Genomic DNA, 22,753 nt, shown 5'->3' with positions numbered 1-22,753 from the left:
ACCTATACAAGAGGAGATGATATTTGGACCCCAACATATGGGGCCTGTTTTCTTTCCTTTCTTGTCAGTTCTGCGGCTAAAGAGAAGAAGGGGTTGAAAACTGTGTTTGGATGACAGGCCAGAGCCTATGGTCCATGCTTTAGGATCCAACACGGTTGCTCTTGGGAAATGTATTTAATTACTGGCTGGTATTGTGCCAGAGGTTCTAACAGCAAAGTTATACTATAGGCTGCTTCCTCTTCAATCACCAAGAATAGCATGTAGATTTGGTGAAAGTTGGGCTAGGGTTGTTAACGTAGATGAGGTTAACATGGGCATGTTGAAGCAATACTGGACTCGCCATCGATCAATTCCTAAATGCGGACTCTGTTCACCGGCGGAAAAATAATCTACCTGACTCACAACTCTACCAATGCATGAATCATCTTGTGAGTCATTAGGACATAACCCAAAACAAGATCTGACATCAGGATCGAGGATCCATCAGGGAGCTCTTATTTGCACTCTTTGCTGTATACAAAACAAGAGATTGGCACGATTGATGTAAGCACAGCCGGCATGATTCATGCTATATGAATGCAACATCTTAAAGTGCTGTTCATCAGAAGATGTAACCTCGGGATTTACCTGAGCTATCACTGACAAAACAAGAGCTGTGGTGCAATATGCTAACCAGAAAGGATGCGTTCAAAATGTCTAGATTAACGATATACAAATTTGAACAACTACCTGGTGTCGTTATAACAGCATTATATGCTTGGCTTGCTGAATGGGTCAGTCTTCATGGCCTTTTCCACCTCCACGTATGCGTCATAGCCATAGAGCCATGGCTGAACTTCGGGGCAAGTCCATCTACTGGGGAACGCTCCCTTGGGCTCTTTTCCCAGCTGAGACAGAAAGATCTGGTCTCTGGCTTCCTGTTCGGGGCCATCAAATAGATGGAAGTCGTGGCGCTGAGGTGGGGAGTTTAATGAATCAGTTGGTTGCAGTCGGGGCAATGAGATTGGGAACAGTGGAGAAAGTATTACCTGTTTGAACGTTTCTCTTGCAATAGATTCACCTCTGGCTTTTCGTAACTTTTCGTACATCTTCAGAGCTTTCGGAAGCTGTGACTTGGATGTGAGGTGGCCGAGCAACAGGCCCAGTACAGCACCGTCTTCCACAGCTGAGTTGGCACCTTGGGCGAGATATGGTAGCATTGGGTGGCATGCATCCCCGCTGGATTGCAGTAAGTGAGTGTTGAAACCATGAATCCATGTTGGACAGAACTCACACAAAGACGAGATTGGACTTGTCGTTTACCCAAGAACTCATCTCCTCTCCTAAAACCGAGTGTTAGCCGGGCTATTCGCAGCTCAGAAAGACATAGATCGTACTGTGCATGAGTTTCCACTTCTCGATATTGTCGACGGCACCGATCAGCTTTCTCACAATAGGATCCCATTCTTGGAATCGAACTTTCGTTTCCTCAACATCCCCCGCTTGGCGGCTTACACCATCGGGCAAGTCATCAGGCGTTAACAGCACGAGATTGTACATCTTCTCGGCTCTCATTGAGTAGCCAACACCATGCGCTCCAGGTCCAATCCAGAAGTGTACTTGGGGGTTAGATATCCATTCTCTTATTTCAGGGTCTGTGACATCATCAATCTGGAGGACTACCCGGTACGCCAGGTCTCCCGTCGCCAGCGGGGGGTCCTCCTTTCCCAGAAAGCATGCACGCGAACGTGACCACAGCCCGTCTGCGGCAACGATGAGGTCTGCTGTAGCCTTGACCCCGGACTGTGTTGTGAGCTCCGGTATGTCGAAGTCGATATTATCGACTTTTTGGCCCAGCTGGAACTGAACCCCGAGCTCCTTGGCGCGTTGGTAGAGTGAAAGCTGCAGGTCAACGCGGTGCAGGTCGATGAAGGGTGCTTGGTACTTCGAGCGGATCTTCTTGTCAAAGTTTTCTTCCCTGGCCAAGACCTTTCCTGAGAACCTATGAACAACCAAGGCTGTCGGCTCTGATGCAGATTTCCAGAGTCTGTCGGGTAGGCCCCATTTCTGGAGGATCCGTGTCGAGTTCGGCGTCACTTGCAGTCCCGCTCCGATCTATTGCATAGTATGAACATCGCTTTTTTTCTTTCTTATTACCTGGTCTGTGATGGGGAAATACCTCAAGAAGTTCTTTGGCGGACTCGAACACCGTCACCCGGTGTCCCGATATTGCAGCTGCCACTGCGGTGGCCAGGCCACTCAAGCCCGCGCCGATAACAATAATATCCACCTGGACGGCCGGTTGTATGTGTTCTGTCACCTTTACCTAATCCGTCAGTATTTCCGAGGGGGGGGAGAGGTTTCGATGAACTTGCCGTCATGTTTCCTCTCACCACGGTGTAGTCTCGAGCCACAGAAGCCTATCTGCTGATGGACTGGATCTGGAAGGGTGTGGCCAAAGAGAAGATCTAGGACCTGGAAGGAAATTGCAAATGTCGGAGGCAAAATTCTGTTGCAAAAGAATCCTTGTGAGTAGTTGCAACTGGGTTCAGCAGTTCAACCGATGTTTTGGGTGAAGTTCCCGGCGACTCCTTGGTCCGCCCCCGCCCTCCGGAGATCCCCCACATCGAACCGGAAGAAGCGGGGGAGGATCCCACTGGGCAATCGAATGAACGCCACTGACAAGCTTGTTGGCAGGTGAATGAACGGGTCGGGATATCCGAGCACATTCGCCTTTTTCAAGACGGGTCTAGATTCAAGACAGCGCCAATCTAGCCATGACGGCGAGCAGAAGCACACAACAATGCCCAGTATAGGAAGATATCTGATGGAGCTCGAGGTTGACAGTGAATTCGGCAAAGACGGCTTATTTCCGATCGGTACCTGGGATTTGAGAATTAAGACTTGACAGTGGATTGTTTTTAGGTGGGTATTGGGTGCGATCTGTGCGCGATATGCGGCACCATCTGTCGCATATGGCCAGGATAATTATACGGTTATAATCAGTGGGCGTCGGCAGCGATGACCGGCACATCATCGAAAGGTTCACTGATACACAACCTCCTCTCCCCAAGCATCATCGAAGAGCTTTCCACTTGGCACACTCTCATCCGAAGCAGATCAGGCCCTTCGACAAGCTTCTGTCACTCCATTCCCATATCAACGGCATCATTACCCCTCACCCGGAACGCAACCCCGCACGATGGCGCCGAAGGGTCCGTACAAGCTGGTGACGGTGAATACTGCACCCGAGCGAGCGAAGCGCCTTGTTGGACGCGTTGTCGAGGAACTCAAGGATCGCTACACGATCGAGCACGTCGCGAACTGCGATAGTGAGTACCGCGGTCTCGTGCACTTCAAAGGTTGAGTCAAGGCGCTGACGCCCCCTCCCAAGAGATAGACGAAGTCGAGGGCAAGGTGAAGGAACATCAGCCCGACATCATTGTAAGCCATCTCTATTAGCTCGTGTACATGAAATATCTTTTCTGACAAACTCCTCTCAGTTCTGTGCATCAATGTGGACCTCAGAAGAGGCCGACCAGATTCTCAAAACGGCGAGGTCACTGAAGCCAGGCATCAAAACCCATGTGATCCCGCATGGCCTGCAGGTTGAAAAAGGGCCGGACGCCGTTGTTGAGCATCTTCTCGAAAAGGTTCCGCAGATCATTGATAGCTAAATTCGTGTTTGTGAAAAATACGTAGCAGTCGGCCGAGGCACACCAAGCATACGTGTTTAAAATCGTTCATGCTTGATGGACATGATGCTGTTATGCAGTAGAAACTCCACAAATCATTAAGCAATCTCCAACTACTGAACGGGATGTGCATCATGAGGTGACCCTGAACCATCAGAAAACCCAATTTTAGATTTGCTGAAAGGTTACCGCTATCACTGACCATAAGTTCTAATTGTAACGACCACGGCCATCTTCACGTTAACCTCGTTTTATTACCAACCGGAACTTGTTGACCTTCACCCAGAAACACGTTGACCGTAACATCAAGGCCAGAACCCAGAACGTGCGTCATCATCAAATGCATTAGGGTCTTCTTTTGTTGTGGTTTTCGCGCCGTTCCGTGGGTTAAATCCGAGCTTTGCCGCCTACCTAGTGATCTTGATGCATTCCTTAGTGCCCAACAGTGGTAGCACTTTCGTTTTGGAAGACGTTGATAAGTGTTCCGATGTGCGGCAGGATCTCGACCCTGAATTCGTCGCCATCCTTCAACGTTACCTTGGGCTTGCGCCCTAAGCCTACGCCAGCCGGCGTGCCGGTGATAATGACAGTGCCAGCAGGCAGGGTCGTGCTTTGGGACAGGAAGCTTATTACTCTGGGGACATTGAAGATGAGATCACTGAGTGGAAAATGTCAGCATACTATAGGAGCCCGTTCTGCAGGGATGACCTACTCGATGCCGCTTTCCTGGAGAACATCCCCGTTCTTCAGTCCTCGCATGTGAAGCTTGGCTGGGTCCGGAATGAGATCCTTAGAGACTAGAGTCGGGCCTGCATGATACCGAGTTAGACCTGATATATTTTCATAACAGCCATGTTCAAGACTCACCCAAGGGGCACGAGCCATCGAATCCCTTGGCGAAGCACCACTGGGATTGATTCAGTTGGTATGTTCTGCTAGACACATCGTTGCAAGCAGTGTAACCCAGGACATAGTCCATAGCATCAGCCTCAGACACATTCTTAGCTGTCTTTCCCAAGACAACTGCAAGCTCAGACTCGTAATCGCCGCAGTCGTCTGCTTGAGTCAGCAGAGGAAGGACTGTAGGTGCTGGCCATGGGTCCCCAAGGGCTGTGTTTGGCTTCCTGGAAGTTAAAATAATCAGTAATCTCATGGGTCAAAATCACGGGAACAGAAACCATGCTTACAGGAACACAGTAGGCACGTCAGGCAAAGCTACGCCAACTTCTTTCGCGTGCTGAACATACTACGTCTCATTAGCCGAGTTCAATATGCACATTGAAAGTGCCATCTGATCGCTGGCTACTTACGTTCAGACCAATACATCGGATAGTACCGATCTCATCGACAGAAACGGGCGACAGAATGCGGTCGATGATGGCGCACTCATCTGTTTTGGAACCCGGCTTGAGGACGCTGGATCCCGACCACACCACAACCTTAACCTCCTCGCCGTTGCGCACCGCAACACCAACGTCGACGGAGTCTGATTCAGGTTCTCCAATGAGGATCTTGTTCGGATCGGACCGCGGGACAAATCGCAGGAGGCCTTTATTGTTTCAGCGTCAAGTGTGGCGACAGACAGGGACTCGGGAGGAAGACTCACGGCCGAAGGACGATTGTAATTCCGAAGACATCTTGTCATAAGTTGGGCCAAAGGTCTGGTGTGCAGAAAAAAACTCTGGGATCCCAACTTGAACAAGTCCGTATTGAGATGGAAGCTTGGATGATATTTGCAAGCAGAAATACGGAAAGGTCGGCTTCCCGCATCATTGAATCCGACTGGAGATGATAGGGGTACCCCGCTCTGGCGCCGACCTTTCGGAGGTCCGGGTAGGTGGAGAGTTCATGCTTAGTTGTAATGTCTGAGCGCTGCCATTGGCTGTGGGGGAAATGCGAGGATGAGGGGAAGATGAAGGTGATGATGAATTGAGGGGCCGAAAAGTGAGGGGCCGAAAAGTGAGGAGCCGATGCCTGCAGATATTCGTTACTGCGGCATTTGATCGCGGTTCCGTTGATTATGGTTTGATCTGAGAAGCCATCCAACGCGAAGCTATGGTTTGATTGCGAATTTCCCCAATAAACCTTACCTTGAAAGCTGGGCTTCAATACATCCAAGACCTTGGTCAGGGTCATTGGATGTGGAACAGCTCCCAGACTCGAAACACTGCTGCACGGAAAGACTCTTGATCACTGCCACCGATATTGCGCTCAGAGTAATCCATAAGACGAGGATATCAGGCCATCCATCTCACAAGCACCGTAATGTCCGGAGTCCAGGATCCACAGCCCCATGGCGGCGAATACCGCCAACATCTGCCAGACATTACTATCCCGCGTTTCACCACAATGAGAAGTCAGAATGCTCACGAATACGCGGAAGCTTTCAAAAATAGTGGGAACCCACCGTGGCTACACGCCCTGTATCGCCACTGGCGTGAGCTCTTCAAGGACCCGTTCACCGGCATCACGTCGGATGGTCAGTCGCGGGGGTTGTAGACTGAGTAGTTGGGGAAACGGCTAACGGGTTTAGGTACCGTGAGACACGACTTATTCGAGCTGGCAGATGAAGGCGTACCAATCCAGGAGATCGTCGACACCACCAACGTCGTATTATCACAGCTTAACGACAAGCAAAAGTCTACTCTTTTATACCACGTTGACTCGCCTGAGTGGCGCTCGTGGTCGAACCCAGAATTCCTTCTGAGCGACAAAGGTCTGCGTCTCGACGAGCTTGACTCGAACCTCCGAGACAGCATCCTTAAAGTTCTTGAGGCCACACTGTCGCCGGAGGGCTACGCCAAAGCGCTTGGCGCCATGCGTATTAACGGTTTCCTGGGTGAGCTAGTCCAGGCGCCCACCATCTGCAACGAGTATTCTTACAACTTTGTGTTATTCGGTGAACCTTCAATAACTCGGCCATGGGGCTTCTGTTTTTACGGCCACCATCTATGCCTGAACATCTTCCTGTACAAGGGTCAGATCGTGTCGTCGCCGTGGTTCACTGGAGCGGAGCCGAACCTGATTGACCAAGGACCCCATCAAGGAACCCGCATATTGGAGACAGAGGAACAGCTTGGCCTGCGGCTGATGCAATCTCTTCCTGCAACCCTCCAAAATGAGGCGCAGACTTACAAGTTGCTCAAGGATCCAGCGATGCCGAAGGGAAGGTGGAATCATGACGACCAAAGACACCTTTGTGGCGCATACCGAGACAACCGCGTCGTGCCGTACGAGGGCATTCTAGTGAATGATATGGATTCCGAGCAGCAACAGCTTGTGATTGGAATCATAGAACAGTATCTCATTTACCTTCCTCGAAAGGCCAGGGAGATAAGGATCAACCAGGTCAGGTCTTGGTTTCATGAAACGTACTTCAGCTGGATAGGAGGTTTTGGTGATGCGGATCCATTTTATTATCGGATTCAGAGCCCGGTGATCCTTGTTGAGTTTGATCATCACTCCGGTGTCTTCTTAACCAACAAAGAGCCGGCCAAATTCCACATTCACACTCTCCTTCGAACGCCAAACGCTGGAGACTACGGAATGGCGCTAAGGCCACTCATTCCGGGTATCGAGCAAAGTTTTGTATGGGAGGGCTAGATAACGCGGAAATATTGAACCTATCTTGGCATATCAACCCGATATTTGTTGAAAAAGAGATGTCTTTGTTTACGAAAAGTCTGATTAATACGTGCATACAGACAGCATCTATCTGCCCTCGAGAGCAGTTTTACTGACCCTACTCACTTGATCTCACTAACTGAGATGGAAATAAACTTGTGTATTATCTTTATAGATACTGGCTGCACTTCGATCCTTAATACCGGATCCGGAAGTCAATATCCAGAAGTTCTTGGTGGGTAAGCTCGGCTGCAGCCCGCCAGTATGAGGAGGGCGTCATTTCACCAGTGCTGATCATATCTCGCTTATCACCATTGGAACACCCCTCCAGATTTTGGCGGGCTGGGGTGATACGCATGTCCCTTTTTCAAAACCTACGTGAATGAAGTTGGTCTTCCTTGATCCTATTCGTGTGTTCCAAATTTAAGGCTGTCTTTGCACGAATCTTGGAATCTTCCAGGACAATCTCGTGAGTAATCCAGACCTGGTTTTCGTCGTTGCCTGATGTAAGCTGACCGGGCTGAGCATGACAAGACAGGCATCTCTGGTAGGCACCGACCTGTGATAGCCGGCCTGATTCGGAATGTGTAAGAATTCTTTTTTTCCCTTATGTGCTGGGCGACAGGCCAACTGCGGCACAGGCCGGGCAGGCGTCCCTAAAGCGGGCAAAACGACGCCGACTTCCAACGGGTTCACGATGCTCCCCCCTGCAGAGTCGCCATGGGTCCTGCTTTGGGGGCCGTTGGAACCGTCGGGACCGTTAAGTCTGCCTTCGGTAAGCTACGCCCGGGTCAGACATACCAAAAAGAGTTAAAAGGACTCCGCGGACGTGGAACCGATAGCACACCCATTGTCTTCAAGCAAGGGCTGTTCAACGTATCATATCAAGGCTAACCGCCCCTGTTGGTAACACGTTGGAGGAAGTGGCCTATGAGAACAGGTCTTGGTGTCTGAATGAAGCTAGATGCGTGATGAGCGATGAACACCACTCCGTCACCATCTCACTTCGGATTTTGTCGTTGGGCGCACTTGCGACTATTTTCAGAAAGGCAGGGTTCTCATACGGTCTGACCGAAACCACCATCATCCGAGACCCGTACTGCATGAGCACCGACGATGTGGATGCGCCGTGGGGCTACTGGGTATTTCCGCTGATGACTCTTCACCCATGCATCGTCCTGTGAACTTCAAACCTCGTGCGGCTGCTTCATGATTTTGTATTTCAAGAGCACCACCCACTTCTCCCTAACTCTTTTCTTGTCCTCCTCCGATAACTAGAGCTCAGTTTGAGTTGAACCAGCTCAGCCCTCAAGGAAAGCACAACGGTGTTTAAAGCCCTTCTACTTGGTTCGGTGTTGTCAAACCTTCGTTCAGCCTATCCCTACTACCCAGATATCTTCTTATTCTGAGCGTTGAAGTTATTAGTCATTTACGTTTCATCTTCCGCAATGTCGAAAGAAGCCATCTTGCCGGCCTATGCGCCAGTTCCGAAGATCACTACTTCCCGCAACTCAACCTGCCGCACTATTATGGTCTCTCTGATGACTTGCATGTTGATTTTATCCCTATTCAACTACGAAATTGTCTTTTCAACGGTATGTTCATTCATAAAGCTACATTAGAGACTGTGCATCGTTGTCTAACATCTGCCCAGATCAATAAGGGCATAGTGGTCTGCAAAGGCCACGTTCAGGGGCAGAAAATCTCAGAGCCAACAAATGCCTCCCTTGAAGTGTCCAGCCAAACTTGGGCACTTCCGTCCCCCAAGATCGAGACACGTTCTACTCATGGCAAGCAAAGCTCGTTTTCTCTTCGACGCCGCAACGGTGAAGTTTCCGGAGCAGATTCTGCTCTCTCTACTGATGGCCGGTCCGGATACAGCCGACGAGAGGAATCTGGTCGTTCCGGGTACAACAGCGTTAAGGATGGACACTCTGGATCCAACAGTGTAACTGACGGACGATCCGGATATAATCGCCGTGAGGAAGAAGATGGGAGGTCCGGCTATAACGGTGTTGAAGACGGTCGCTCTGGTTACAACATTGTCGAGGATGGGCGCTCCGGGTACAACCGTGCCATTTGACGTCAAGGAATTGCGGCGACTAGTTACCGTGTGGCTAATATGCAAAGAGCCAGATGCAATGGGCTCGCGCTCTGAGTTTGAATATTTTGATGTAGAGTTTAGAAAGCCTCCTTGAAAGACGGATGGAAACTATTCATAGCGATGAAATGCTCGGGGAGCACCCCTCGCCACGATACGTTAATCCTGTAACCCAGACCAAGGTCCTTGCTGCGCTTCGTCATGAGATCGCGAGCCTCACGATAATCTCCAATGACGACATGGGCGCGTTCGAACGGACCCGGAAAAATCTGGGCAATCGGCGTTTTGTGCTTCGAAAGCAGGTCCGTGAAGAAATCCAGCCAGAAACCTCCTGATTTTTCAATCTTAATGAAGTAGTTGTAATCCCCTAAAAGTCACGTACTTGAGTCTTTGTTACATGGAATCCCTGGGATAGGCTTAGGCAGAAGGCTGAGGTATACAAGGCGTATAAATACAAAGACTGCAGCGATAAGTGCGGAAATGAAGAACAGATCGGCCATGATGATCAATTACGAGGAAGAAATGTCTTGTCCAAGCATAATACGTTGTATTCAGTTGCGAAGAAAAGTGTTGCGATCACCGTCACATAGGTATCGAATGTGCGTTAATGAGGAGGTATTTGGTTTTTGGGTATGTGGGCCAACATACTCCGTATAGTCTCTTGTATATGACACGTGAGTTATCGGACGGTAATTACTGGGCGTGTTTAACGACATCGCTGAGCCAGGGTGGCCTCGGCCCCCCTGAGGCTGGTCGTCGTCTGCAGCGGGCTTCTCGGGGCGGGATGACAGATGGAACGTTGTTTTCTCAATTGAACGCCGTATCATCACAGTTCTGTGCTTGTGTAAGCTGTAGCTTGCTGTTGATGCAAAGACGTTGAGATGAGCAATCGGATACAGAAATCAACAAAACGGCTGCCAAAGTGCGGAGCAGTTGAGCACCGCTGACGTACGATACGAGGCATATCGGTGGCCGCAGATGCATATATCAAGGCTGAAATGCGGCTCAGATGGGGTCTGATCGACCGCGGCCAACCAAGTCGTTCAGCTGCATGTTGTACAGTGAGCTGACCAGCTTCCATACCCTACACATTATGCAAAGGCGTCGTCCACCACATCAGATGACTCATTCAACTTTGGGCACGAAAATGGTTTCATGGCGAACCCTTGTGAGTTGCTGATTGGTGGAAGCTGAACCCATGGCTGCCTGTTCATTATCCTCAACAATCGGCGTTATTTTGACTGAAAAACGCTGTATCCCGGCTGGTGCTTAGCAAGTAAGCGGCACAGCTGTATGATGTAAAGCTTGACTCCTAGAAACCACCCCTTTGCACAGCGGTCAAAACAATAGACGGCTGCTTCCAGATGTCTCATCCCAGCCAACCTCTCGAAGTCTTCCCTCCGCCCCCCGGCTTCCGTAGCCCCGTTACAAGCGTCCACCGCGAGGGGACGTACGAGTTCTACGGTCCAGCCTCCACCTCCGGCCTCACCGTCTCTGCCTCTGACTTCATCCTCAAGCACTGCGCTGCCGATAAAGACGGCCTCGTCCGGGCCCTCTCCTCTTTTCTTGACGACGCGGCTGCCCACGCCCGGCAACAGGCCAGTTCTACCGACCAAGAGAGGAGCACCCACTCGACCTGGCTGTGCGTCCGTATTACCGCGCCTACTGATGCCTGGGCTATTCCCCGATGGCACCGCGATGGCCGCATGTTCGACTGCATGTGCGCGGCGCCCCGGCCGCACGCAAAATATGCCATGACGCTACTCGGCCCGCCGACGCGGATGCTCTGGCCGTCGGAGACGGTAGACGCCGCCGTGCGCAAGGTGGAGGCACAGCATAGCGGCTTGGGAATGGGCGAAAACGACTATAGTTACGAATCCGAGGAGAAGGAGCGCGCGGGCCTGGCGGAGGCGCTGGAGGAGATCCCCCTCGTCGAACTACAGACGGGCCAGGTTGTTAGGTTCACGTGGGGCGAATCCGACGCGCCGGTGCACTCGGAGCCGGATAGCAGTGCCGAGGCCAGGTTATTTTTGAGCGTCATGTTTGGCTCTGAAGCAGAGTTGAGGGATATGTGTAGTATCCGGGATGAGGTGTACGGAGAGGAGAGTACTTGGACCTCCCAAAAGTCTTTGGAGTAACTGGAACTACAGCGTTTTCATGATGAATTCGCAACTCATTGCTACATAAAGTTGATGTCTTTCAACAGTTGTATCACTTCCTTGTTATCCTTCTCTGAGAAAACGTTTAGTTGTTGTATCTGAATTGTCTTGAGCGTGTCATAGCACACCACTAAACCGGCTCCTCAACCCTAATACACATTGCGGAATATGGAAGCCCCAGTTCTGCCACCTGAATCACTGACACAGCGCCAATCATCGTACTATAGTATCGATGCACATTCCTCGCCATTGCATGTGTCACAACCTCTGTCGAGATTAGCAATCAGCTGGACAGTTGGTTCCTACGCTTTAACTCGATAATACCGCTGTTGATTGAGGCTTTTGGCTGCAAATCGTCTCGCCATGTCTCACAACAACCTGAAGCCTACCTCTACGGACCGGCCTTGGTAAGTCCAACAGCCGCCTTTGTTGGGCCCGAAACCGGGCGCAGCCCCAGTTTGGGAGACGCGGGATATTACTGTTTCCGTCATTCAGCCGCCCGCCATACATCGGTGCCACAGAACAACCGGGGTGAAAGAAACGCGCCGGGGCGATCGGGCTCCGACAAAAATGCGGAGCTACCGGCGCCAGGGCGTTGTTTACCAGTTTGGATTCGTGAGCAGTCGAGCCTGGACGCAGATCCGTACCGGAATTTGAATAGCATCTTGGAAATGGAAATTACAAGTTGGTATAGAAGTCCTGAGAGACTAGGGATATCATCGCAGAAAAAAAGAAAGAACTTTGCCCCAAAGCGCGCAAGCGCTACGATACAGTCCTCATAGCCCTGATGTACCTCGCGAACCTCGACAGCGCCGAGGCCGAGTGTTCCGTGTCGGCGGTCTCCCCAGAATCCTCGGAACATAGCGAGTACCTCCTCTCCTTGACGAATTTGGGCCACGTGTTGGTGAGGACCAGATACTTGATACTGGCCTCCGCGTCGTCAAACACCCCCGCATTGAACTCTTCCGGAATATCCCCCCAGTATTGCACGCGATCCGTGATGCGCTCTTCCCTGCCACGTTGTTCCAAGATATTTCCCTCTGGTTCGTCCGAGGCAGAACCTTGGCCCGATGGGACGTGCTCGAAGGGGACCACGGGGTCCATGAAGCGCTCCGTTCTGTAGCCGTGCAGGATTCTGGCCGCGTTCCCAAAGACTTTCTCCAAACGCTTGAGGTCTTGCGACGCGATGTTGATCTGGAACTCGGCGTGGTGGGGGCTGATGAACTCGGTGTAGATCCGGAGGGCACGGTTGAATCGCTCACGGGTGAGTTCGGACAAATTTTCCTGGGCGTCTGGAGTTCGCGGGATCGATGCCTTCCACTCCCCAACCGCCGACAAGAAGGCAATATTTTCTCCAGAAAAGTCTCGGAGGGCTGAGAATTTGCGTAGGGGCTCGGGATTCTTGTCCAATATATACTCCAGAGAGCTCATTGTATAAACACTTTCAGTTGGGCTGTTACCCCTTTCGAGCTGCAAGAGTGATGACTGCCAGGAGATGGAGTCGCGAGACCCAGCCTTAGTTGAGTCAGTGAAGATGGAATCGCCGCCGTTACGGGCCTTGTTTTTGGCTTCCCAAAGGGCGATGGCCTCGAGCGTCTCTTGTTCGAGTGACTTGTGCTTGAACACTTGCCAACACGGAATGAAGATTGTGAGTATTTCGATGAAGATGATGGAGAGACAAATCCTGGGTAGTGTGAGTATGATCAAGCTGGGTGCCCGCGCAAAGTCCATATAACTAACCATTGGGGGGCAATAAAGTATTTGTTGACAGGCGCCATGTCTGGTACGTATAAGGCAACAAGCCACATTGGAGTAGCGTGCAGACTAGACTCGTTAGTGGTGGGTGCAGGAATTTGCCTAGGGACGGGGGAACACTAGACCTACCTTGCGATGCAGCATGCAATGGTCTGGAGTCGCCACCCTTGTGTGTCTTTGATCTCGCGCGATTTCCAGAGGATGACAGGCGCTACTACCCAGGCCCAGACGAACTGCCAAAGGACTGAAGGCCACCACTCCCACCCGCGGATCATCTCGAGCTTTTGTTGCGCGGGGGTGCCTTTGACTTCCGTGCCAGGGACGCCGAACCATGGGTGATACTTGCGTGAGACGAGATACATGACGATCGTAAGGAGAAGCTAATCGTCTTGCATGTCAGCAATGTGCCAAGCTGTCAAGCACGGTCCGTTGCTCGGGCCAACGTCACATACCTGGACGGCCATGCCCGTGCTGACCACAGCCAGCATCTTGGTGGTGTAGTCTAGCCTCCGAAGCCTCCCAGCAATGGTCTTGTCTCTCCCGTTGCAGGCGGGTGACTGTGACAGTGACTTGGACCACTGATAATCGGGCTTTTCGGCGTATTTGCGCTGCGCCTTGGCAATGTAGAGGAAGCGGCTGTTGGAGGCATGGAATAGAGCAATGCCAAAGGGCAAGTAAAAGCTCATGACCCAGAACTCTAAGCCAGTGGGAATAAATTCACGGATTGATAGCGTAACCTGCACCGCGACCCAGTACAGGTGGAGCATGATGACGGCAGCAAACGATAAAGCCAGGCCACGGATCTTCAGAAAAGACATTTTGCGATGGACCAAGAGGAATGCCATGCCGCAGAACAGGGTGACTGTCCAAGCCCCAGTCCAGGCAAGAAAGAATACCGCCGCCGGCTCTGTGTTGAGAGCAGGCGCCGGCGTGGGCTCCTGCGTGCGTTCAGTTTCTGAATCCATGGTTGTTGATTTTTGATGGCCTACCACTGCTCTTTGATGCAAAACAAGAGTTGCTGGTAGGTGAGAGATGCAGGAACGTGACGAAATTCCAGGATCGTGATGATTCAGCGTCTCAGGAATTCTAGTGAGTTATATGCTGGAATATTGATGGGCCGTAAGACATGGTTCCGGAGAACGCGGAATCTCCTTAATCGACAACAATTCACGGCCCGGTCATCGCCCCGGCAGCCGTCGGTCCTTCTCACCATGCTTTTGCGTGTGCAATTCAGTCAATGGCGAAGGCGTCGTGCAGATCCTCGTCCACATCAACAATGGCGCTGTTCCTGACGTGGATCACATCTCAAAAGGTCCAGCCGACTTAGGTAAGCTATGGTGACAAGCTGAGATTGCAATCTTGATTGAATGATGCCCTTACACCTCATCGCCCAAGCCGAAGTTGTTGCGCTATGGCGTATTTAGACGCAGGAAGGCTGGTGGCTTCTCTTTAGAGGCGTTGATCTTACCGAAGAGGCGTAACTCGCTAAGACATATGCCAACTTGCCAAGTTGAATGCACCCGAGTTGAGGCGTTGTTGCATGGGCTTTTCCTTGCAGATGAAGACTAATAGCACTAGCTTCAACGTACATCTGTTTATTGGGCGCTAAGGGGAAATCGGGCGCTTGTCGAGCTTAATGGCGTCAGCCAATCGTTCATTGATATAATCTCTTTCGGTCTTGACATTTCAGCCAATTACTTGAACGAGGTAAGATACGCAATATGGCCAATGGCTGAATTAGCCCTAGACACACTGAACTCAGGTTCGCTCTCCATGACATGCTGGGGTTCTAGTCTTCTCTTCGTTAAGAAACCTCGATTAGCAGCGAAAGCGAACGGTTGAGAAACAACAGTACATGGCCTTGTCAGTGCCCAAAGGGTCCAACCCATGGTCTGTATAGCACTTTAGGTGAAACCTAGGATAACCGTCGAAACTTTTGGTTCCCGGATTTCGACAATTTGCAAGGGAGCAACCGGTCTCTATCTGACTAGTGGTCTGCTGCCTACATAGCTCACTGTTCAGCTTCTACACGTGGAACAGGCGAAAAGCTCTACCTGCATGTAGTATTTTGGGTCACGTTGCTTTTTAGATATGTGGTACGCATCGAAATTCATGAGACTACCCAAGGTATTGCCGTGTTGATCCTTCCAGCCTCATAATAGGCATGTCCGAAACGAAAAGTGACAATCCCGCACAGCGTTTTGAATTGAGTGACGTGATTCATGTGCAAAATATTGCATCGGAGCGCCTTCGGATGAATATAGACTTCATAAGACACTGAAAAGTGAAGTGGGCAACAGAATGCAATGTCCGAGATCTTGGACTGATTTCCCCAGAGGCTGATAGGTTGCAACAGAGATGGGGGAGCACCCCGGAGCACCCAAGTTTCGTCCATCGATATTACACTCAGCCTCGTGACTTTGTTTCGTTGGTCATTGTCTCATTAGACCATGGACCACTTAGGCGCCTTGGGCCAAGCCACAGCACCGTCCGTCACTATGCGCCAGTTGCCCGGGGCAAATACCTTGGCCATCGTCCGAGTGCCGGCACATCGCGTGGAGTCTGAAATCGGATAGGCAGAGCCGCTGAGGCAAGAAGCACGTCGGCCTCAAGGTTAGACACATCGACTTGTGGTGGCGGAGCGGCGTTCTCCACACCCGGCATACAGCTCGAATCATGTGATTTTACGGTATCATGAATTCTGTTTGGCGATACGAAGTAAAGCCTCATCATCCAAAGCAAAGCTTCTTTTGCCGAGGGTCATCACTTGGCTGTCGTGCTGGTGGTCTGCCGCGTTTCTTTTCGCCCCCGACCTTGGGCTTTTTCATGTCCGGCGTTGTCGATCTCGGAGCTGGGCCAGGAACATCTCCGTGAACAGCTTCACGAATCGTCTGTCGCGAAAGGCAGAAGTCGATATGCTCGTTGAAATGTCTCTCGTCTGGTGCCTGCGGACGGTTGCAAATAGGGCAATCCCACATTTCATCGTTGACCGGGGCATACTCCCGTACCGGGTTTGGCTGGATCTCTTTGCCATGTCTCCTGACCGGGCTCAACTTGTCGTCATCATGATTAGCAGGTTCCTTGAAGGCATCAAAATCTTGATCATCGTCGAGTCCCGGGAGTTCCTCTCTGGGCCATTGTTCCCAGCCGTCGTCGTTTAGCCCACTGTCAACCCCAGCGTTGACATTGTCCTTCGAAGGCTTCACTGGGGATGTACCTGACTCGGATCTACGGGATCGAAACCCGAAGAACGCCATTGTATCCGGCTTTTTGGTACTAACCAAATGAGTGCAACGTAGGCCCATCAACCGTAGCGTCATGCCCGGCATCTCTTCTTGTAGCTTTGCCAGAATCGGAAGAGCAAAGTGGTACAAGTCGTCGGCCAGAAATATCGCTCTGGGCAGCACAACTTGGCGAGTCAAAACCTCGTATGTGTGCAACTTTGCCTTGAGCACCAGTGTTCGACCTTTGACCTCTGCTCTCTTCATGTCCTTCTCTAACTCTCCTGCCGTCCACTTCAGCTTCTCTCTCAACTGCTGCGGATCTGACATGTCCCGGAACGTGCTTTCAGTGCCCACGCTCTTTCTCTCGTATTCTTCTGCAGGCTGGATCCGCGTACGGCCTAAGCCGAGGTATACATTAATCAGGAACTCGTACGCCTTTTCACCAAACAGTGGTCGGAGGAATTGCCGCTGAGGATACAGGTCCGCACACGTCTTGATTCCTATCTCGGCCAGCTGCCGTTCGAGCACGCGGCCCACACCGTTGACCTTTCGGGGCGGCAGCTTTGCCATGAATCGCAAAATCTCAGATCGATCGTTGGGCAAGATGAACTGGCCGTTCGGTTTGTTCATGTTCGAACAGATCTTTGCAAGTTTCGCATTGGCTGCGATCCCGGCCGAGACGGTAATTTTGGTCTTCTCGTAGATTTCTCGTCGCATCTGCTCGACCGCTTCTGCTGGGCCAATGCCCTTGTCTGTGCAGTACTCTGTGATATTCAAGTAGGCCTCGTCTATACTTGCGCTTTCAAATCGAGGGTCGTATTCTACGAACACTTCCCGTACTTCATGGGCTTTGGCAGTGTATTTCTCAAAGTTCAGTTTGAGCATCACCAGCTCGGGACACAACTTCTTGGCTACGAACCCAGCCATACCGCTTCGACAACCATATTTTCGTGCGACGTAGTTACACGTCGTCAGAACGCCGCCTCCGACAGCAAAGGGAACGTCTTTCAGTTCCGGCCGGTCGAGAAGCTCAACGGCAGCGTAAAATGCGTCGCAGTCAACATGAACGATGTATTGCGTCAAGTCTCGGGAAAGTTCGAGTTGAGTAATGAGCTGATCGGCAAGGCGCAGCTCGCGGCTCAGGTCTTGCTTCTCGAGATCTCGTTTCTTATTAATTATCTGTTCGATCTTGTTCGTCAGGATCTTGTCACGCTCCTCTTCTCGGTTGAAGAACTTGGAACCCTTGGATGCGTTGTATATGATCTCGGAAACCTGGGATGGCCATGTGTTAGCAGCGTTCTGGGACCCGTAGGTGATCCTCAGATTCGACTAACCTTTGACTGGTCAACGGCGTCTTGTCCAGCTTTGGTCAAGGAAGGGCCCAGCAGAGCGTATTTCAGCGTCCGGTTGTCTAGAGTTACTTTGGCATCTTCCGACAAGTCGTCGATGGGAAGCGGCGACGGAGGTGTCGTCATGACTGTCGGAGAGGGAGAGGTGCGATCCGAGAGGCGCGTTTCGAGGCCAGGAGCCGAGGAGTATGGTGCATATCTTCGTCGTCGACAGTTGTGATGCGTCTAGGGTGCGGAGGTGCGCAGGTGTGCCTGTTGGGAGAGAACGTGGATAGGGTATTAAGATAAACAATGCCCCTCATGTTCGAGTGGCGACGCGTCGTTCTCTCGGTCAGCAAAAGCACGCGATATCACATGGTATTGCACGTGATACTTTCGCCATTATTGCATACATAAATGCGGTAATAGTATTGCATTAAACACTATTGTCGCTATACCGAAATACCTACTCCTATCATTCAACCTCGCCTAAGATTTTTAACTCGATATATAGTCATAGTAATCAGCTCTTCCATTCTTAATTTTATCTTAATCTGTAGCAGAAGTGGCTTCTGGCATTAGACCCCTCACTCTTACCAATTTGCTTCTGTGTCGCCAAGTTAATATACGCCGGGCTGGTCTGTTGGTCTATATCGAAGCAAGAATGGATTCTTGCGCGACTCCTGTTTCAACATACAGCTTGACAGTCTGTAAGACATCATTAGATGATTGGTTCCCGATGTTCTGCATTGAAGGGTTCCCGCTGCGTGAGCTGCTCTGCCTAGCTCGTTCTACTACTGCACCATGACGCGTTGACGGCCTTGTTGTTGTGTCCGACACCATCGAGGAGGACGAGGCGGAACCTGCCACGAACGAGCTCGATGTCAGTGCCGAATTGCGCGGCAGCCCAGCTCCGTTAGTAATAAAAGGCAGTGGCAGAGACATGGACAGCGACCTAGCCTGAAACACATTATGTTCTTGCCGCCGAAGTTCGAGAACCACGGTGTTGGCGTCGAGTTTACCACGTTGGTATCGTTTAGTTAACCTGCGGTGGTCTCTTTGTAGTTCGACTACGCACACCCAGCATTGCTGAAGATAAAGTTCTTCATATAGCCGACAGACACCTACCTCATTAGGCTTGTTGCCTAGCGGTGCGACCTAGCTACGGCGGGCCTTGTGCCCCAAAAGCACCTAATTTTCCTCGTTGTCAAGGTCTCTGATGAACTTATTTGCTGTGGAGTTATGTTGGCCGTCTATCTATCGCAACACTAATCAATGCTGGCCAGCCGGCGCCGCCCGACAAGTCGTCGTTGTCTGCGGTAAGAGTGTTGTCATTCACTCGTGACTCAGGAAAATGAACAAGCTTGCACTGAATTGCATTCGAGACCCCACAATGAAGGAAGGTCACAGCTTAGAGACTGAGCAGCTTTGGGACGTTGTGCGGAAATGTGACATTGCCTTTCTCCCTGAAGCTGTCAGCCATATCGAGCGGCCTCATGATTGAGATGGAGTCCGTGGCATTGGTCTAATATCTCATGAGCCGTGATATGCATGGTATCGAATTTGCAGCATGACCATTGCAGAGCACCGACTATGATCGCGACGGATGCGGTCTCCTTCCTCTTGCCAAAGTTACATCTATCGTTGCACGTGGTCAAGGGGACTAGCAGGGTAGAACTTGGGGGTTCTCAAGTTGTCAAGTAGCTGCAAGGCGTACGTTTGATAACAAAAGATCAAAATCTTAGACAAAGACATAGCACAACACAAAGATCAAAGATAGAAAACATTTAATAGCCAAAAGGGGAAAAAGAAAAGAGTCTTGAAATGAAACAAGGAGATTCCTTGGCCACAGTACCACCAACTCGAAGCACTCAGCGTTTACATGAGTTCTTCCGATGGCGCGTTAAATTGTCCGATCGTGTGAAGCCCTTGGGACACTTATTACACTTGAATCGGCGTTTTTCGGAAGAATGATAAACCTGTTCGTGTCGATCCAAGTCACTCGGGTCGGCGCATCGATGTCCGCAACCTTTCGACTTGCACACCTCCGGCTTGATATGGTGTTTCATATGCCTGCTTCACAATAGAGTCAGACCACCATAGGTTTCAAAACGTTCTGCTAATGACTCTAGCTTACTTTAGCTCGTGCTTTTTGTTGTAACACTTATTGCATATCTCGCAGGCATATGGTCCTTGTACCCGGCGTTGGGGACCGTCTTTCCTCTCCTGAAAACCTATATTTGAGTTTGTCCCGACTTTATGGGTCAATGATAAACTACAAAAGGCCTCAGAATCAAGCAAAACTTCTTCCGCAACCATCCTGGCGTCATCATCGTCCCACTCTGCACCCCTGAATGTTGGCGAGACAAGAGATGGATCGCCCGAATGCAACAATTGACCTTCTGGAGCCTACAGTCCCAGAGTTGCAATTGCTGTGGCTTCAGAAGACTGAAAATATGATGTGCTTTGGTATTGATCACCTGCTCTCAGGTCGAGTTGGTGTATCAGAGCCGGGTCGACAATGGCATCGGAATATCCTCCCTGGGTGGAGGGACAGTCTTCAGGGTCACCTGTATCGGACAGGCTGTATGCCGCCTGGGTGGGCATGTGGAATCTTGTGATGTGGTCCATCCTATACATCAATTCGAGGAGATGCGAGGACTTGGAGTATGGCTTCAGAAACAACACCGGCTGAGAATCGAGTGCTGTCCCGACGTTAGAGAGGGTCTGATCACCCATTTCATCGCGTAGTAATCGACTGCCCAATAGGCAAAAATCAAAGAATAGATTCTCTCCATATGCTTTATAGAAGAAAGAGTACCTCTGGGGACCAAGAACACAGAATGGAGAGATAATTACCTCCTGTATCGACCTTGCGAAGTAATAGCTTGGATGGGTCCCTTGCTTTACCATTCGCAACGCAGGTGGCTAGAATCCGGCACACAACACTGTTGGCTGCCCCAGCTTCAATTTCCCCCAAAGATAGAATAAAAGTCGATAGAAATTATCCCTCAAAGATAAGAGTAAAAATTAGCTCAGCTTTGAATTCAAAGGGACGGCATCCGTTAGGCTGTATGTGATAAGTAGAGCGTATCTACGTACAACCATAGAGTGAAGGAGGAAATGAAAGGATTAGACACCTAAGCTCTTATTATACTCTGTTGGGCTGTCATAGCCTGCGAGCAAATCGAGTATTTCGACCTTCTTTGAGTTTCTTCCGCATTCTTAGCAGAAGGCTATTGGTCCAACGCCCAACATGCAGATTTGTTTGTCGAGGCCCAGGGCCAATGTCATATGCTATGCAGGGCAGGCAGCTAATGGCAAGCACCAACGGCCAACGTAAATAGTAATGAGCAGTCTCGCCTATGTATGGTTTGGGCTATACTCGGTGAGTCCGGATGTATTGATTGGAGGCGCAGTTGGGGAACACCGCGTCAGCATTCGGCCACATACGCAGGCCTCCAACAATCCCCAAGACTGCATGATATGAGATACGCAGTACAGCATCCTAACCGATCTATTAATAGATGACCAACTTGAAATGAAGCATTGCGGCCTTACACACGATTGCAGACGTCCTTGATCGCACGTATAACCTTGGTTTGCCCTGCAGTACGCCTCAGAGCCTTGCGTTGGGAAGGGCGATCATTGTCACCGACTCCGCCTCGGTCACAAAATTTATGGACCGCAGTCTCTGGGATTGGATAGATGTGCAGCGCATCCAATGAGGTCTCTCTATATCTCCAACGGCCTCTGACATTGCATTGCATGTCTTGGGGCCACATCAGCCGGCCAAATGTGTGACCGGGAGATAAAACGGTTGGTTAGTCAAGATGCTGGCGTTAAGATAACCGCCGTGGTAGCTGTGAGTGTGTGGTTGTGCAGATAAGTGATATCAAGAAAGCCTGCCCTTCAGGTCCCTTCTTTGATCTATTCATCAAACTGGGGTGAGAGGATTGCTGCACACCGGGAAACAGTTCTTCATATATCTCCACAGTATTCTGGTTCAATTACTGTTGTAAATCTTTGAGGAAACACTCATAAATATTGAAAGTACCCCTGGATTCCTATTTTATTCTATACTTGGTTCATTTGAGAGCCCCCGCCATCTGTTATTATGGCAAAGAAGAAGACCAAGAAACGCAACGGAGGCAAGCCCCCAGGAGCAGGTGAGGCACACAATCAAAAAAAGTTTGATCGATTGGCTTGACTAACAAGATACGATAAAAGCAATGGTTGTCTCGGATGGAATAGACCATGCCATAAGCTTGCAGCTTTGCAAGAGGCTAAATCGTTTCTTTGAGGCCTTGGCCTTCCTCACTAGCCTACAAAAGGCCTGCGGACGAGACATTCGAGAAAAGGCTCCTAGCGAGACTTCAGAGGCAGGAGACAACCACGGTGGGACATTAGAATGCTTCATCAACAAACTGGCTCAAATCAGTGATAATAAGCGCGGTGGACCTACTGTCACATCCCTAGCTATTGTCCGACCGCCTGACAAACTGCTCTATGTATTCGCATCCAACCAAAGGCGTACAGAGGATGCCCAAGCAACCAGCGAATTTATCTTTCGTCTTTTGGATTATCTGAACCGAGCATTTGTAAACCCCGGTTTGAGAGACGACGAAAGTTCCCCGATCTTTGGACATCTTCTTCGTACCATTCTCAGGTTCAACTACAAACGCATTCGGTGGTATCGAAAAAATCTTCTAGAACGCCTTTCTCAATGTTTAGTAGATTGTAAGAGATCCTTATCAGAAGATAGTAAGTTCTTTTGCTTGATATGCGTTTGGGATCACAACGAAGCCGGGCTAAAGACTACCAGGTGACTCGCTCAGGGCGGGCCTCCTTACTCTTGAACACACTGCGCTAAACCAACAAATCCATT

The 22,753-nt window shown here is 50.5% G+C and overlaps 9 protein-coding genes across 9 annotated transcripts; 4 read left to right on the top strand and 5 right to left on the bottom strand.

The window, feature by feature from the left end:
- Window positions 1-749: 749 nt before the first annotated feature.
- Window positions 750-2,360, bottom strand: GLRG_06026 (FAD binding domain-containing protein; the record flags this gene model as incomplete). The annotated part of the gene is made up of 6 exons (XM_008096711.1): window positions 750-953; window positions 1,029-1,218; window positions 1,274-1,322; window positions 1,377-2,094; window positions 2,159-2,292; window positions 2,351-2,360. The coding sequence occupies 6 exons, from the start codon at window positions 2,358-2,360 to the stop codon at window positions 750-752; spliced, it is 1,305 nt and encodes a 434-aa protein (XP_008094902.1).
- Window positions 2,361-3,181: 821 nt separating this feature from the next.
- GLRG_06025 (uncharacterized protein) lies at window positions 3,182-3,656 on the top strand (the record flags this gene model as incomplete). The annotated part of the gene is made up of 3 exons (XM_008096710.1): window positions 3,182-3,311; window positions 3,374-3,423; window positions 3,483-3,656. 3 exons carry the CDS (start codon window positions 3,182-3,184, stop codon window positions 3,654-3,656), a joined length of 354 nt encoding a protein of 117 aa, XP_008094901.1.
- Window positions 3,657-4,106: 450 nt separating this feature from the next.
- GLRG_06024 (fumarylacetoacetate hydrolase) lies at window positions 4,107-5,311 on the bottom strand (the record flags this gene model as incomplete). The annotated part of the gene is made up of 6 exons (XM_008096709.1): window positions 4,107-4,332; window positions 4,387-4,483; window positions 4,542-4,798; window positions 4,862-4,920; window positions 4,985-5,223; window positions 5,281-5,311. 6 exons carry the CDS (start codon window positions 5,309-5,311, stop codon window positions 4,107-4,109), a joined length of 909 nt encoding a protein of 302 aa, XP_008094900.1.
- A 628-nt stretch (window positions 5,312-5,939) lies between these two features.
- On the top strand, window positions 5,940-7,277 carry GLRG_06023 (uncharacterized protein; the record flags this gene model as incomplete). The annotated part of the gene is made up of 2 exons (XM_008096708.1): window positions 5,940-6,153; window positions 6,208-7,277. The coding sequence occupies 2 exons, from the start codon at window positions 5,940-5,942 to the stop codon at window positions 7,275-7,277; spliced, it is 1,284 nt and encodes a 427-aa protein (XP_008094899.1).
- A 1,469-nt stretch (window positions 7,278-8,746) lies between these two features.
- On the top strand, window positions 8,747-9,381 carry GLRG_06022 (uncharacterized protein; the record flags this gene model as incomplete). Its single annotated transcript, XM_008096707.1, has 2 exons — window positions 8,747-8,893; window positions 8,953-9,381. 2 exons carry the CDS (start codon window positions 8,747-8,749, stop codon window positions 9,379-9,381), a joined length of 576 nt encoding a protein of 191 aa, XP_008094898.1.
- Window positions 9,382-10,763: 1,382 nt separating this feature from the next.
- GLRG_06021 (uncharacterized protein) lies at window positions 10,764-11,537 on the top strand (the record flags this gene model as incomplete). Its single annotated transcript, XM_008096706.1, has 1 exon — window positions 10,764-11,537. The coding sequence occupies one exon, from the start codon at window positions 10,764-10,766 to the stop codon at window positions 11,535-11,537; it is 774 nt and encodes a 257-aa protein (XP_008094897.1).
- Window positions 11,538-12,320: 783 nt separating this feature from the next.
- Window positions 12,321-14,278, bottom strand: GLRG_06020 (uncharacterized protein; the record flags this gene model as incomplete). Its single annotated transcript, XM_008096705.1, has 4 exons — window positions 12,321-13,242; window positions 13,299-13,382; window positions 13,443-13,693; window positions 13,766-14,278. 4 exons carry the CDS (start codon window positions 14,276-14,278, stop codon window positions 12,321-12,323), a joined length of 1,770 nt encoding a protein of 589 aa, XP_008094896.1.
- A 1,764-nt stretch (window positions 14,279-16,042) lies between these two features.
- On the bottom strand, window positions 16,043-18,012 carry GLRG_06019 (impB/mucB/samB family protein; the record flags this gene model as incomplete). The annotated part of the gene is made up of 2 exons (XM_008096704.1): window positions 16,043-17,809; window positions 17,872-18,012. 2 exons carry the CDS (start codon window positions 18,010-18,012, stop codon window positions 16,043-16,045), a joined length of 1,908 nt encoding a protein of 635 aa, XP_008094895.1.
- A 1,724-nt stretch (window positions 18,013-19,736) lies between these two features.
- On the bottom strand, window positions 19,737-20,184 carry GLRG_06018 (uncharacterized protein; the record flags this gene model as incomplete). The annotated part of the gene is made up of 2 exons (XM_008096703.1): window positions 19,737-19,941; window positions 20,003-20,184. The coding sequence occupies 2 exons, from the start codon at window positions 20,182-20,184 to the stop codon at window positions 19,737-19,739; spliced, it is 387 nt and encodes a 128-aa protein (XP_008094894.1).
- Between the last annotated feature and the right edge of the window lie 2,569 nt (window positions 20,185-22,753).

The sequence above is a fragment of the Colletotrichum graminicola genome (genome assembly GCF_000149035.1).
Source record: "Colletotrichum graminicola M1.001 genomic scaffold supercont1.21, whole genome shotgun sequence".
Lineage (NCBI taxonomy): Eukaryota > Fungi > Ascomycota > Sordariomycetes > Glomerellales > Glomerellaceae > Colletotrichum > Colletotrichum graminicola.
This window is presented reverse-complemented; position numbering and strand designations above follow the sequence as displayed.